Source organism: Tupaia chinensis, unplaced genomic scaffold, assembly GCF_000334495.1.
Source record: "Tupaia chinensis unplaced genomic scaffold, TupChi_1.0 Scaffold000119_1, whole genome shotgun sequence".
In the NCBI taxonomy this organism is placed as follows: domain Eukaryota; kingdom Metazoa; phylum Chordata; class Mammalia; order Scandentia; family Tupaiidae; genus Tupaia; species Tupaia belangeri.
Genome location: NW_006159585.1, coordinates 2,045,706 through 2,060,682, shown reverse-complemented (window position 1 = coordinate 2,060,682; position 14,977 = coordinate 2,045,706). Strand labels below are relative to the sequence as shown.

General features: G+C 37.3%; 1 protein-coding gene across 1 annotated transcript in view; it reads right to left on the bottom strand.

The window, feature by feature from the left end:
* Positions 1–14,977, bottom strand: part of PIK3C3 (phosphatidylinositol 3-kinase catalytic subunit type 3) — a 144,680-nt gene that overhangs the window by 17,518 nt on the left and 112,185 nt on the right. Inside the window, exons 22-23 of the mRNA XM_006144396.3 lie at positions 10,877–11,045; positions 3,252–3,342 (exon numbers count right to left, since the gene is read on the bottom strand). Of these exons, the coding sequence (XP_006144458.1) occupies positions 3,252–3,342; positions 10,877–11,045 (260 nt within the window). The remainder of the gene's footprint in view (positions 1–3,251; positions 3,343–10,876; positions 11,046–14,977) is intronic.

Genomic DNA, 14,977 nt, shown 5'->3' with positions numbered 1-14,977 from the left:
TTCAACACATATTTTACATAACATTTGCATCCATTAATAAAAAGAGGATCTAAAGCAATACAGCAAAATGTCAGCATTTGTTATATACAGCTGGTGGGTAATGGATGTTTGTTACATGAGTGTCTATTTTTTATACAATGTAATATTTCACATAAATACTTATACAGAATACATATATATTTATATAATAAACTAGTATGAGCACTGCTAATTATCTGAAATTAGTTTTTCCACCATGCTTTAGTTAATATTACCACAATAAAACTTTCCTTTAATCAATGTATATTATTTTTATTAGACTATCTGGAGAACTTGGTTCTGAATAATTAGCTTTAAAAAATTAAAACAAGGGACCAGCAGATGTCATAGTGGTAATATCACCCTACTCCCACATGGACTAATGTGGTTTGAGCACCAGACCCGGTGACTTCAAAATCACACTGGGTATGTGTGTGTGCACGCCCAAGATCCCAGGAGGAGAATGGAGGAGAAGGGATTGTAGCATGGCCATCCCCCTGGGGGATGATTTCTCACTTTCCCTTTCACTGTGTCCACGATTCTCTCTCTACGGCGAGCGCATGCACCTTAAGACAGAAGTCTCTCTCAAAAAAAAATTAAAACAATTTAAAAAAATATTTGCCAGCAAGAGGGCACATGTGCTTGCCAGAGAGAGAGAGAGAGAAGGAGAGAAAAAGAGAGAAAAAGAGAGAGAAAGCATATCCCAAGAGGAATTGTTTCACTGTAATTTGTTCTTCTCTATTTCTCCTTTTAGGATTTTGGAGATACATGCACACAAGCCTGGCATGTTTCTAAAGGCAATGGATCTAAAACTCTAAGCATGCAATTGGCTGTGTGAAATTCAGTCACCTTAACCACTATGGCAAGGGTTGGGCCCTCCTGTTCTTCAAATGCGAAGGTGCCATATTTTGTGGTACCATGTCCTAAACCCTGTCAGCCCCAGTCTACATTTTTGGGCAATCGTGTTTTCTAACAAATAAAGAAATCTGATTAACAATAATGTCAGGTGTTCCATACCTAAGGAACCAAACAGTTAAAACAAAATTGATTCATACTAAAATAAGTTATGGAGACCAGAAAATCTTGTATTGTATTATGATCACTACAATAATTTAAATAATCTATACTTTTTGAAAATTTCAGGCTCTCATGCACTTTTTTCTTCCATTGGCTTTGATTCATAAGGCCAAGGAAAATATTGTCCAATGACTGGAAGTAATGTCAGCAATCATAATTTTAAAGTATAAATCTTTTTCTACTCTTCTTGGATAAAACCTATCAACATAACTTACAGCATAACAATTCCAACCTAGCTTCACAATATTATCATGACTTTAATACTTATAAAACATCAGAAAGAAAAGACCTTCTATGAAATACTCTTTCAGAAAAAAAATGGCAAATTCCTTTTCTTGAGGTTTTACTTAAATAAACTAGATTAAACAGCTAGGGAGTACTAGTCTAAAGGAAAAATTACTAATAAACATGTTTTTCATAAAATGAATTATTTCATATTTTAAAATGTAGTTCTATAAAAATTTCTAGTAACAAAAGGGAGTTATCACAACTTCCTAAAATAGAAAAACATCTAACAGGAAGAACAACATAGCGTAACTGATAGAAAAAATTGTCTTGAGTCTGTGACAAACACTGGTAAAACTTTCATGAATGACTTCTGAATACCAGCAAAGTGAGGGAAGAGCGAATGTATGACAAGAGATAAGGTAAGTGCGTTGCTGCTACATAGCAGATGCAACAACAACAAAAAAACCCTCCCCAAAACCAAGAAACAAAAGCAACAACACTGGAAATCTGGTATAGCCATGAAATATGGCTAGGAAAATGTTCATCAAACAATTACACTACTTGACAACTTTAGTCAATAAAAAAAAATAAAACCACACACACACACACAAAGACATTCCAAACACTAGAGTGAGGGGTAGTCTATTTCCTGCTGGGGAACAAAGAAATTTTTATTGAAAAAGTGCTGGTCAGATTAAAAGAGAAAAAGAAAGAAATCCTGATAAAAGCATAATTTTCTTAAATGGTTAAGTAATAAAATGTTTAAAATTTTTCTCATTGGTTGTCAAAGACTTACACAACTTGAAAAAAAGAAGTTGCATTCATATTCCTTTCACAGAACTATCTAATCATGCTCAGAGTCATGATTAGAACTTACGGCTTTCTAGAGCCGACTATTTTCAACCACCCAGAGTAGCTTCATCTCAAGACAGCTACTTCCCTTCAGTGATTTTATATATCTACAAGTTAAAAAGATAAACTACTTTTCTTTGAAGTTAAATGTTGATAGTCCTATTGCTATTTAAGATCTTGTATACCTTTGGGTAAATAAAATACGTTATTTACATTTATCCTAGCAAATGAATAAGAGAATCAAAAACTCAGATAAAAATCTTCAAGTCCAATGTCTTTCCTCTCTAATCTCTCACCAGAATTCAAGGTAAGAGAATCCTAACTGCTTATTCACATGATGGCTTTCCTTTGCCCTCCTCTTTGCAAGCTGAGTTTAGGAGCATGTCTCTACTCTTCCGACACAAGTTAAAAAACCCTGTAAAATAAAAAAAATCTTGTAACATGAAAAAAACCTGTAACAAAGGGTATGGATATGAAGAAGAACAAACTACTGTTTCCTCCTACATGGTATTATATCCTTTGAATGATTTGCCCAGGAATGCTAGAAACCATGTATCCTATTTGGAGTATTAAAGTAAGATCTAAGAGTTTTGGGCTGGGACCAGCAGGTGGCGTGGTGGTTAATGTGCTGGACACTCCCACATGGCCCACCATGGTTCAAGTCCCAGACCTGGTGGCTTGTTTTCTTTCTCTCTCTCTCTCTTTCTGTCTCTCTCTGTTTCTCACTCTGGTCAAATGAAAACAATAAATGAATGAATAAATAAAACTGAATAAATAATTCTTTAAAGAAAAAAAATCTAAGATTTTTGGGGACAAAGAGCAAGAGATGTAACCTGTCCCTCCAGATAGGGTGGCCTCTTCACATGAGTGTGGACATGAACAGGAAAGGGGACAACTGGTTGCAGAGGACCTGAGGGGCTGTTGTATGGTGGAATGTAAAACAAACAAAAAGTCTCTTTTAAAATTCATATTACTTGTGAGCCTAGGGGCTGGGACAACAAAAACAAATTGGTCGTCAACCTTAACATTTTTTTATACATAAAGGGTAGACATATATGAGGATGTATAAAAATTACCTTTTTTACAGTTTTATCTGGTTCAAGAGCAATATCTGGAATATTTGCATCAACCATCAAGGAAAACAAATTCAAAATCAGATTAGAATACCTAAAGGAGAACAGAACAGAAAAAAAATAGCAGAGTTAGAAATCTGCATTCCTTTCTTGTATCAAGATCACTGAGTGGTACTAGGAATGGTAATAATGGCTAATATTACTCCAATAGAAAATAGAATGTAACACAATGAAAATCAAGTCTTAAAAAAAAATACCTTATAACACAATTTCTAGGTCTCATACCTTGGAAGAAATTTTTGAAATAACCACCTAATAATGACACTCTTTTCATTCTTTAGTAGGTACAGTCATGACTAATGGAACTAATGTCATCCCACGATTTACTCACGAGTATCTTCCTGATACATTAATCATGATTTCAGTGACTGGCCTGGATATGAGAAATTTAAAATAAGGGAATACACAGCTAGTTCTTTATTGCACTAAAAGTGAGCAAGACAGCCACAATGATATCTTAGAAGTATGTACATCTCTAACAAGAATTAATGGTTTATCTTCACCAGTCCTCAAACTCTTGCTCTTCCCTGGAAATCCTGTACAGCCATAAATTATGGCTAAGAAAATTTTCATCAAACAATTACATTACTTGATAAACTTCAGCCAATAAAAACATAAGTAAAACAACACACACACACACACACACACACACACACACACACAGACACTGCAAATGCTAGAGTGAGGAGTAGTCTATTTCCTACTGGGGAACAAAAAGAAAAAAAGGATGTAACTATTCTAGATGACATTTCCAGGGGTGGAGCTTTGTGGGTAAATGTATAAATAAGTACACTGGGCATACCCTGCCACCTAATTCAGAACACTCTCCCTAACACCCAGTAATTTACATTCTGTGTGGTCACTTTTTAGCACTGTTATGATAAAAAAAGAAAATCAGGTTTGACTTTGGGGAAGAATGTAAGAAAAGCTTTGGTTTTAGAACATGAAGTATTTTTGCTGCCTCAGTGAAAGTGTCAACACTACTGCTTTGCATTGCCTCTTCAGGGGGTCAGGACTTAGGTGACTGCATCACCTATCTATTAGGTCACTGGAAAAATCATGTGTTTTTCTATGCAAAAATGTGTCATGATTTTTCCAGCAACCCAATTAAAAAGAAAAAAAAAACAAACACATAGACAAACGTGAGTTATTACTTAAAAGCTGTTCAATACTTAAACTATAATAATGGAACTTATATACAAAAATGACTACCTGTATGAGTTTCAAATGACCTATTTTACTTATTTTATCATTTAAGAACTTTATATTGCCCATGAAAATCAAACCCTATCTTGAGTAGTCCTGAAATCAAAGCAGGTTTTCACCCATTTATACTCTTTAGAAAAGAGTTACTGATAACAGTTAAATTGCTTTTGGTTACTTCTTTCCTGGTGGGAACTGATGAATGCATGCAACAGATGCTACTCCATTTCTACTCATACAATAATTTTATTCATTTAAGCAACAAATAATTACTGGTAAGTCACTATGTACTCTGTTCTAGGCATTAGCGACAATAGTAATGAACTGAATAAACCAAGTTCCTTTATTCATGAAGCTTACCTTCTGGAGATTCACACACAAAAAAACTGAAAAACAAGGTAATTTCGTATCTGGCTGACTGATAAGATTTTTTTAAAGGATTGTCTTATTTTAACTTTATTTATTTATTTTAATTTGACCAGAAAGGGACAGAGTGAGAGACACAGAAAGGGAAAGTGAGAAAGAAAGCTGCCAGGTCCAGGACTTGAACTGTGGTTGGCCATGTGGAAGTCCAGTGCCCTTAACCACCATACCATCTGCTGGCCCCTTGATAAAATTTTTAACAGGAAAGGACTGGGTGACAGAGGTGTAGCACAGTTGTAATGCAATGCTCTGTGATGCTGGATCAGTTTAAGAAGATGCCAGGTTTATGTCTGGAGGTGTCTATGTGCATGCCAGCTCTGTGTGTGTGTGTGTGTGTGTGTGTGTGTGTGTGTACACACACACACACACACACACACACACACACACAGACACTGCAAATGCTAGAGTGAGGAGTAGTCTATTTCCTACTGGGGAACAAAAAGAAAAAAAGGATGTAACTATTCTAGATGACATTTCCAGGGGTGGAGCTTTGTGGGTAAATGTATAAATAAGTACACTGGGCATACCCTGCCACCTAATTCAGAACACTCTCCCTAACACCCAGTAATTTACATTCTGTGTGGTCACTTTTTAGCACTGTTATGATAAAAAAAGAAAATCAGGTTTGACTTTGGGGAAGAATGTAAGAAAAGCTTTGGTTTTAGAACATGAAGTATTTTTGCTGCCTCAGTGAAAGTGTCAACACTACTGCTTTGCATTGCCTCTTCAGGGGGTCAGGACTTAGGTGACTGCATCACCTATCTATTAGGTCACTGGAAAAATCATGTGTTTTTCTATGCAAAAATGTGTCATGATTTTTCCAGCAACCCAATTAAAAAGAAAAAAAAAACAAACACATAGACAAACGTGAGTTATTACTTAAAAGCTGTTCAATACTTAAACTATAATAATGGAACTTATATACAAAAATGACTACCTGTATGAGTTTCAAATGACCTATTTTACTTATTTTATCATTTAAGAACTTTATATTGCCCATGAAAATCAAACCCTATCTTGAGTAGTCCTGAAATCAAAGCAGGTTTTCACCCATTTATACTCTTTAGAAAAGAGTTACTGATAACAGTTAAATTGCTTTTGGTTACTTCTTTCCTGGTGGGAACTGATGAATGCATGCAACAGATGCTACTCCATTTCTACTCATACAATAATTTTATTCATTTAAGCAACAAATAATTACTGGTAAGTCACTATGTACTCTGTTCTAGGCATTAGCGACAATAGTAATGAACTGAATAAACCAAGTTCCTTTATTCATGAAGCTTACCTTCTGGAGATTCACACACAAAAAAACTGAAAAACAAGGTAATTTCGTATCTGGCTGACTGATAAGATTTTTTTAAAGGATTGTCTTATTTTAACTTTATTTATTTATTTTAATTTGACCAGAAAGGGACAGAGTGAGAGACACAGAAAGGGAAAGTGAGAAAGAAAGCTGCCAGGTCCAGGACTTGAACTGTGGTTGGCCATGTGGAAGTCCAGTGCCCTTAACCACCATACCATCTGCTGGCCCCTTGATAAAATTTTTAACAGGAAAGGACTGGGTGACAGAGGTGTAGCACAGTTGTAATGCAATGCTCTGTGATGCTGGATCAGTTTAAGAAGATGCCAGGTTTATGTCTGGAGGTGTCTATGTGCATGCCAGCTCTGTGTGTGTGTGTGTGTGTGTGTGTGTTTCTGCGTGCACGCAGCAGCCATGCCCACAATCTAAGCTGGGGTAGAATGCAGTGTGAAAGACCCTGCGGTGCCTGTCTCCCTCTGGCTCCCTTTCTTTTTGTCTCAAGTGGAAGAAACACAAATATAATTAAAAAAGAAAGAAGAAGAAAATGGGTCAGAGATTGACAGTTTGGGGAAAAGAGGAGCCATCTGAAAGAGGTATAATTTTATTCCAAATGCCCTGAGAAGCAACTGAGTTCCAAGAGTGAAAGGACACATATTGATATTGATTTTTAGAAGTTCACATTGGCCATCCTGTGAGGGAAAAGACCCTATAGTCTTCCTAGAAAAGAAAGAAATAAGCTTACCAGGCTGTACTCAGGAGATGCAGTGGATAACACTTGCTGAATGGTTTCAGCGGGGGGTGGGGGGGGTGGGGGGAGAAGACAGAGAACCAATGTCACAAAGGATTTAACCTAAGTAATGGGACATTAGTGTTATTCACCAGAATAGGAAAGAAATGAAAAAGAAAAAGGATTTTAGGCAGAGAATCAAAAATTCCCTTTAGATACACTGTTTCTGAGATGCCGTCTAGATTCTGAGCAGAACTGTCAAGTAAGCAGTTAGAGATATCTCAGGGGAGCTATCAGGGTAGGTGCTATTAGTTTGAAGTGACCAGCATTTAGATCATATTTAGAGCCACAGAACTGGATGAAAAGGGGGAAGGAAGAGTATAGGAGGAAAAAAAAGATCCAGATCTCTTTACAATAACAAAGCCTCTAGATATTCAATATAGAGGGGTTAGAAAGAAGATAGACAACAGTAAGGCAGGAACAGAAGTAGACAGTGACAAGAAAACACAAAAGTGGGTGGCTGTTCACAAAATTTAGGAATTTTCAGGAATAGGGGTGGTCAACAATATCTAAAGCTGCCAACAAGTGAAAGTAACCACTGGATTTGGTTTAGGAAATTTAACTTGATGTAATTACTTACTTGTTTACTTTTTTTTTTTTGCTAGAGGGTGTGTGCATCCACTGGAGACAGAGCAAAAGAGAAGGAAAGTGAGAAAGCAGCCTTCAGGAGGATGGTCACACTGCAGTCCCTTCTCCATTTCTCCTTGGGGATTTGGAGTAGGTGCACACATGCACCCAGTGTTTTTTCAAGCTGCCAGGTCTGGGACTTGAACTGGATATTATGTGATGTGGGATTCAGTCACCTTAACCACTATACTACTGGCTAGTCTGATACAATTACTTTTAATTGCAGAGTAGGAATGGAAGTCATGGGAACAGATGATGGCATGGTAGTTAAGGCACCAGACTCCCATACAGTCACCATGGTTTGAATTCTAGACCTGGCAACTTGCTTTCTCACTTTCTCTCTCTGTCTCTGTGGTGAGTGCACATGACCTATAGCAAACATTAAAAAAAAGTAGTAATAATAATAGGGGTGCCAGCAGGTAGCACGGTGATTAAGGGTACTGGACTCCCACATGCCCAACTGTAGCTCGAGTCCCGGACCTGGTGGATTGCTTTCTCACTTTCCCTCCCTCTTTATCTTTCTCTCACTAACTCTGTCCTTTTCTGGTCAAAATAAAATAAAGTTAAATAAAATAATACTTTTTCAAAAATAATAATAAATAAAATAAAATAAAATATATAATTCTTTAAAAAAAGAAAAGGAATGGAAGCCTTACTGGAGAAGGATGGAGAAAGAAGGAAAAAGAGTCAGGTAAATGGGGGGAGTGAGAAGGGAGACTTGTGCTGAAGAAGAGCAGAGAAACCAGGCAAGCAGCAGTACCATGTTTAACAATATCCCTGGCCTCTCCCATTAGATGCCAGAAGCACTCACCCAGCTCTGACAACAAAAAATGCCTTTAGACCTTGCCCAATGTGCCTTGAGAAGAAGGAGTGAGTTGAAAACAGCCAGCAATTAAGAACCATTGATTTAACCAATCATTTAACCATTGATTTAACCAATAAGGTAATTGATGGACTTTCTCCAGTAGCAAAGAGCTGCTGTACTGTATGCACAGAACAGGAAGGCAGACAGTTTTGACAAGCACTGGAGTATCAGCATGTGAGGTTATATGAGTAGATAAAAATTCTTAAGAGAAGGCTTGAAAAGAAGGCCAAAAAAAATAATTACTTTTAGGGACCAGCAGTTAGCGTAATGGCTATGTCGCTGGACTCCCATGCAGTCGACCACAGTTCGAGTCCCAGACCGGTGGGTTAAAACTCATGCCAGGTTCATGTGCGTGTGTACCCAAGATCCCGAGAGGAGAATGGAGGAGAAGGGATTGCGGTGTGGCCATGCCCCCTGGGGGGGTGATTTATCGCTTTCTGTCTCTCTCTGTCGGGCGAGTGCATGTGCCCTATGGCAAAAATCTCTCCTCCCCCCCTCCGAAAAATGATTACTATTTTAGGAGTCAGCCCCATATCTCAGCAGCTAGGAGAGCTGGATTCCACAGGGCCAACCACAGTGTGAATCTTGGCCCTGGCAATTTGAAAAACACGATGGGAACATGTGCATACACCAAAAATCCAGATGAGAAGAAATGGAAGTAAAGGCATTGTGGCAAGACTAGGACCCATAGAAAGGTGCTTTCTGTCTCTGATGAGCGCATCAGACTGACTGTCCTCTGGAAATGAAGAAAAAAAAATTACACATTACAGTTTTAGGTCCCAAAATTCAGTAGGGGAAAAGAAAAAAATAAAGTGAGGATATGAGGAAGATTATATATGGTGGTAGGCTGAGGACTCTAGAAGTGCTGATAAGATGGAAGACTTGCAGGAGTGAGGGTGCAACTAAAAGTGAGTTGCAATGGTACAAAGTGTTGGCCAGAAAGTAGAAAGCTTGGGATTGAACTTTTGGAGTGTTAAATTTACTACTGCTTAGAGGGAGTGACTAAGACTAACTCTAAATGAGGAGGACATAGTGCTGTAAGGCCAAAGAATGGATGAACCGTCCACATGGACATTGAAGTCACAGCAGTAGTCACGAAGGAGGCAGTAAGAGTTTTCAATGAATGGGAGTGATGAGGAGGTGGGCAGATGACAGTGAGCAGTGGGTCGTATACCTGACTGTGATCGTCAGTGGAGCTGCAGGTGCCTATGACTTTCTCCTTCAAGGGAGCAGATTAGAAAAGAGTTTAGAAGTAACAATCGGGAGCAAGAAGGACACCAAGCCCTTCTCTATGGAAATAAAGATAACCCGTTGGGATTGATGCGAGGAACATGACACCAGCAAAGAACAACTAGCTCCTATGTACTTGTTATTAAAAAAACTATTTGTAAAGTTTACCAACTAGTTATTGATTTCTTCCTTTCTGTCTCTCTATCTCTCTCTGTCTCTCCAGTGAGTACACATGTCCTATAGAAAACAATTTCTCAAAAGAAAGAAAATTCATTTTGCATAGTTAGGTTGAAAACACCCTTAGAATTAAATGATCTTGTCATTTTTGACTAATAATCAGAACCACATCCTGAATTTAACAAATATGACTTCCTTTGTTTTCCTGATGATAAATGACATTTAGTCCTAGGTAAATTAGGATGAAGGCGGCAGAGATAGAGTGACATTGAAGAAACACGAGGGGACTGAGAAAAATCAACATTTTCGTATAGCAGAATGACTGATGGGGTGTTAAAAGGAGATATAAAATCATATCTTACACTTACTCTTCAATCATTGAACACATTTCTGAATGTTTCTGAAGAGTACCCCAAACTGAGGCTGATAAAGGTGCTAAGGAATAAAAATGACTGAACTAATAACACTAAACATGTTGAATTCTTCATTCTCTGATAAAGAAATGAGAAACCAGCTAGAGAGAAGGCCAAATACGTAGCCTGATGACTGATCAATCCTCGAGGACTGCCTTCCGGAAGATCTGAATAGTACAATGTTTCTTAACCTTTTCACTGTCCCAGTACTGTCAAAGTACACACGGCATACTTTATTATCATGATGTCAACCCACCGACTTTGAAGCCTCTGTTTGCCTAACTTGTGTAATGCCAGCTTCCCAGTGGGTAAAATTTAGCAATGTGCTAATTAGTGCAAAAGCATGGTATTTTATGTCTTTTACTGTGATATCAAACTGTTCATCAAAACAGGTATCAAATATATTTATTAGGATATATTGCTGCCTATGTCATTTTAAAGAAGAGATTAATAATAAAAAATGCATACACTTAACCAACTCTTGACCTTCATCTATAAAATAAATTTACCAAAATTCCCCACAGGAGCCAGTCGGCTTACCTTCGAAGGTGGAGAAATGCCGTGTAACACTGCTTGCGGAACTCCTGGTACTGCTCGCTCTGTGTGCCCCCCATTCCCTCTACCATCTCCTTATTCAGCTTCATGGGAGGAGGAAGGGGCTTCGGATCCCGACCCAAAATATATCCAAAATCTATATGGAAGAGTTTGCCTGGATGTGGACAAGAAATGAGTTAGTTTCCAGAATTATATTTTTTTAAGCAGTATTTTATCTGTAAGATATATAACCATCCCAAGAGTAACACCTAGGATATTTTCTCATTTACTATTATTATTTTTAAAATTGCTATAAGGTACTTATGCTCACCAGAGAGAAAGAGAAAGAAAGACAGAGACAAAGTGAGAAGGCAAGCTGCCAGATTGATGACTCTAACAATAGCCCGCCATGTGGGATCCAGCTCCCAACCATCATGCTACCTATGGCTTCCAGAATTATCTTAAACAAGTGGTTAGGGGAGATGTCATACAATTAGTATAAATAGTATATCTTCATATGGAATGCTAGTTCATGATAAAGCTTATTGAATTGTTTGATTCTCTAATCTCAGGCTGGGGAGTGGCTTCAGAGCTATTCTCATTCTCTTTAATGTAAATTCATTTAGGTAAAGTGTGCCTGATGTCACTCCAAAGCAATATTAATTTAATAACTTAAGTCCTACTTTTAAGTCTCCAAAATCAATGACAGTTAAAGCTTGGACAACATTAAATATGCCAGTAAATTATAATCTAATAAATTTGTCATACAAAAGTTTAAGCAAAGAAGGCCTTCATATAGCAGAACAACATTTCTTTAAGTATTCCTGAGATGAATCCTTCATCTAACTTATTATTACTTTTAAAAAGAAGTCCCAAATTTAAAAATATTTATTTGGTTTTATTTGAATCAGTTTCTACTAACATGTGTCATTCATTAACAGCAGACTAGGAAACCAAATACAGTATTTGTCTGGCAAGAGCTGAATACAGCTGTAATGCTCATTAAGAGAAAAAACCCTAGAGCAATCATCTAAATTCATGAAAGTGATAACTCACTTTATAGAGAATGATTTGCCATAGAACTCAAAAAAGCATCTTGTGATTTACGAGTATATCTAAAGCAGAAATACTTTAAAACACAAAAAGTAACCTCATGGATCATACAATCTGAGCTCTACCAAAACAGGAACTTAAACTTTATGCCTGTTTTGTGCATTTTTTGTCTCCTTAGCCTCAAAATAGTTTCTAGCACATGGCAGGTACTCATTGCTGAAAGAAGGAATTACATCCACGAAAAAAGTCAACCAAAAGCTCTCTAATGCAACCTGTCTACTTTCATCTGTCTTGTAATGTACTGTGACATCTTTATGTAGAAACCTATCCATCCTGCATTGGGTAGCTTAGATTTATTTTTCCATCAAGGGTACAAGCCCCAAATTTACTTTCAAGTGCATTTATTGAATTTTTCTACACTTCTGCCATCTTGCAATTTTTTTTTTTAAACTTACTGACTCTATCAGTAAGATGTCAGGGCTGGCCCTATAGCCTGGTGGTTAAGGAAGCTGGATCCCCATAGTCCAAGTTTCAGCCACATCAGCTTTAAAACACACCAGATAGACCTAAGTGCAAGCTAAAAATCTTGAGAGAATAAAAAAGGGACTGCTGCATGATCATACCCTTCTGGCAAATGTTTTCTCCCTCTCTTTGGCAAGTGTGCATGCTCTCTTGCAAATTAAGGGGAAAAAAAAAAGAACAAAAAGAAAAACAAACAAAAGAACTACACTTCAAATTGTCTGAAGTAGACAGTAGTTATACCAGATTTGGGACAAGGGTTCCATATATAAAGAAAAATATCAGCTGGTTTTAGATTAATAAGGTATTATCAATATAACCATTTCATACAAAATCAATCTCCATGTATTCCAAACATGTCTTTATCTCTCTCTCTCTGAATCAATAACTGTATGCATATATGTATGCAGGTTTTGAGAGTCTTGACATATTGCCCAGGCTGGCCTTGAACTCACTCACAATCTTCCTCCTTTAGCTGCCTGAGTGGTTGGGATTCTAGGTGTGCACTACTGCACTCAGCTTTTCTAAAAACTTATGATGGGGATTAATATGTTCTGTTCATATTTGAGAACTGTTCAAAGTTTTATAAGAATTTTTTTTGTTTTGTTTAAATATATATCAAATAAATGATCTATGGGGGCATAAGATGAAGAAGGGATTATAATAAGATATAGAGAGCAAGAACATTTAGGGAATGAAAAAATGTCCTCTGTTCTAAAACAAGGCAGTAGTAGCTTAGCTAAATGGTTACTCTAGCTCACAATAAGGGTACCTAAAAACCCCTCAGCTAAGTGTATATTGAAATTATTAGTTCATTTATCTTTCTCTCCCCACCAAGTTTTATATATATATATTTTTAGAGAGATTTTTTGCTATAGGGCATGTGCGCTCAATGGAGAGACAGAGAAGGACAGAGAAACAGAAAGCAAGAAATCACCTCCCACAGGAAGGATGGCCTCGCTGCAATCCCTTCTTCTCCATTCTCCTCTCGGGATCTTGGGCACGCATGCACACGCGCCTGGTGTGAGTTTAAAGCTGCTGGGTCTGGGACTTAAACAATGGTGGACTATGTGGGAGAGTCCCGCAACATAACCATTATATTGTCTGCTGGTCACTCTAATTTTTTTAAATTAAAAAAAAGTATTTGTTTTATTTATTATAGAGAGTACATGCAAATGTGTGTGAGACAGAGAGAGACAGAGAAGCACCCCTAATATCTCATCATGTCATCATCCGCTTCCTTAGGCCTCCAGCTATTCTGGAGCTTGGGTGAAAACATGCACCTGGAGTGTTTCTGGTCATGTGGGCCAGGATCAAAACCCATGGTCAGCCAGTACTGCAGCTCGGTGTGTCACTACCTGTGCCAGGAAGGCTTGATCCTCGACTGAACTCTTAATGACAACAGAAGAGAGTCTTACAATCAAGAATCTTGTTTTATTGTTCTTTGTTATAATCTGAAACCTAGGATAACACCAAGCATACAGGAAAACTCAACGTACTTCATCTGTATGTACTTAACTAATGACATCGTTAATTCCTCATTTAGAGCTCAAATGCCCAAAATTTTCTTCAAGAAGCCTGACAAGTCTTATAAGAAGTCATTTTGTATTTAAAATGTTGTGTCTTCATTGCTATTGTAATCTATAATAATATTAATAGAGGCCAAGTATGCGTCATCTGTACCCCACCTTCGTACTTCAACGTTCTCCTCTGATTTTAGTGGTCGGACTGGGTTGATATCAAACACCGATGTGTTTTTAATTGCTGCACACTAAAACTAACAGAATAGGGGACCAGCAGGTGGCATGGTGGTTAAGGTGCTGGACACTCCCACATGGCCAACCATGGTTCAAGTCCTGGACCTGGTGGCTTGCTTTCTCACTTTCTTTCTCTCCCTGCTTCTCTCTGGTCAAATTAAAATAAATGAATGAATAAATAAAATTAAATAAACAATTAAAAAAAAACCATGAATAAAATTAAATAAACAATTAAAAAAAAGCCTTTTTAAAAAAAACTAACAGAATAGTTCCAAGAAAAAAAACCCTAACAGAATAGCTATGCCTTAAAATTAAATAATAACATCTTAAACAAACAGATCTTTAAAAGTGGTTCAAGTAGAGAAAAATAGAGTAAGAATCTTCACAAGGTACATGACAGTAAAAGCACTCCCAACTCCTAACTAAATTCACACCATGGGATCTATACCATATTCACACTATAAGTGGCAATTTAATTTCATTTTTAAAAATTTTATTTACCTTTACTTATTTATTTATTTATTGATTTGTTTATTTCAATTTGACCAGAGAGTAACAGGGAGGGAGGGAGGGAGAGGGGAAGGGAGAGAGGAGAGAGAGAGAGAGAGCGAGAGAGCGAGAGAGCGAGAGAGAGCAAGTTGCCAGATCTGGGACTTAAACCATAGTCAGCCATGTGGGAATCCAACGCCTTTAACCACCACGCCATCTGCTGGCCAGACAGGTAAATTTCAATTTCAATTTCAGTTTTTTTTTTTTTTTTTTTAAAAAATTTTTCCCT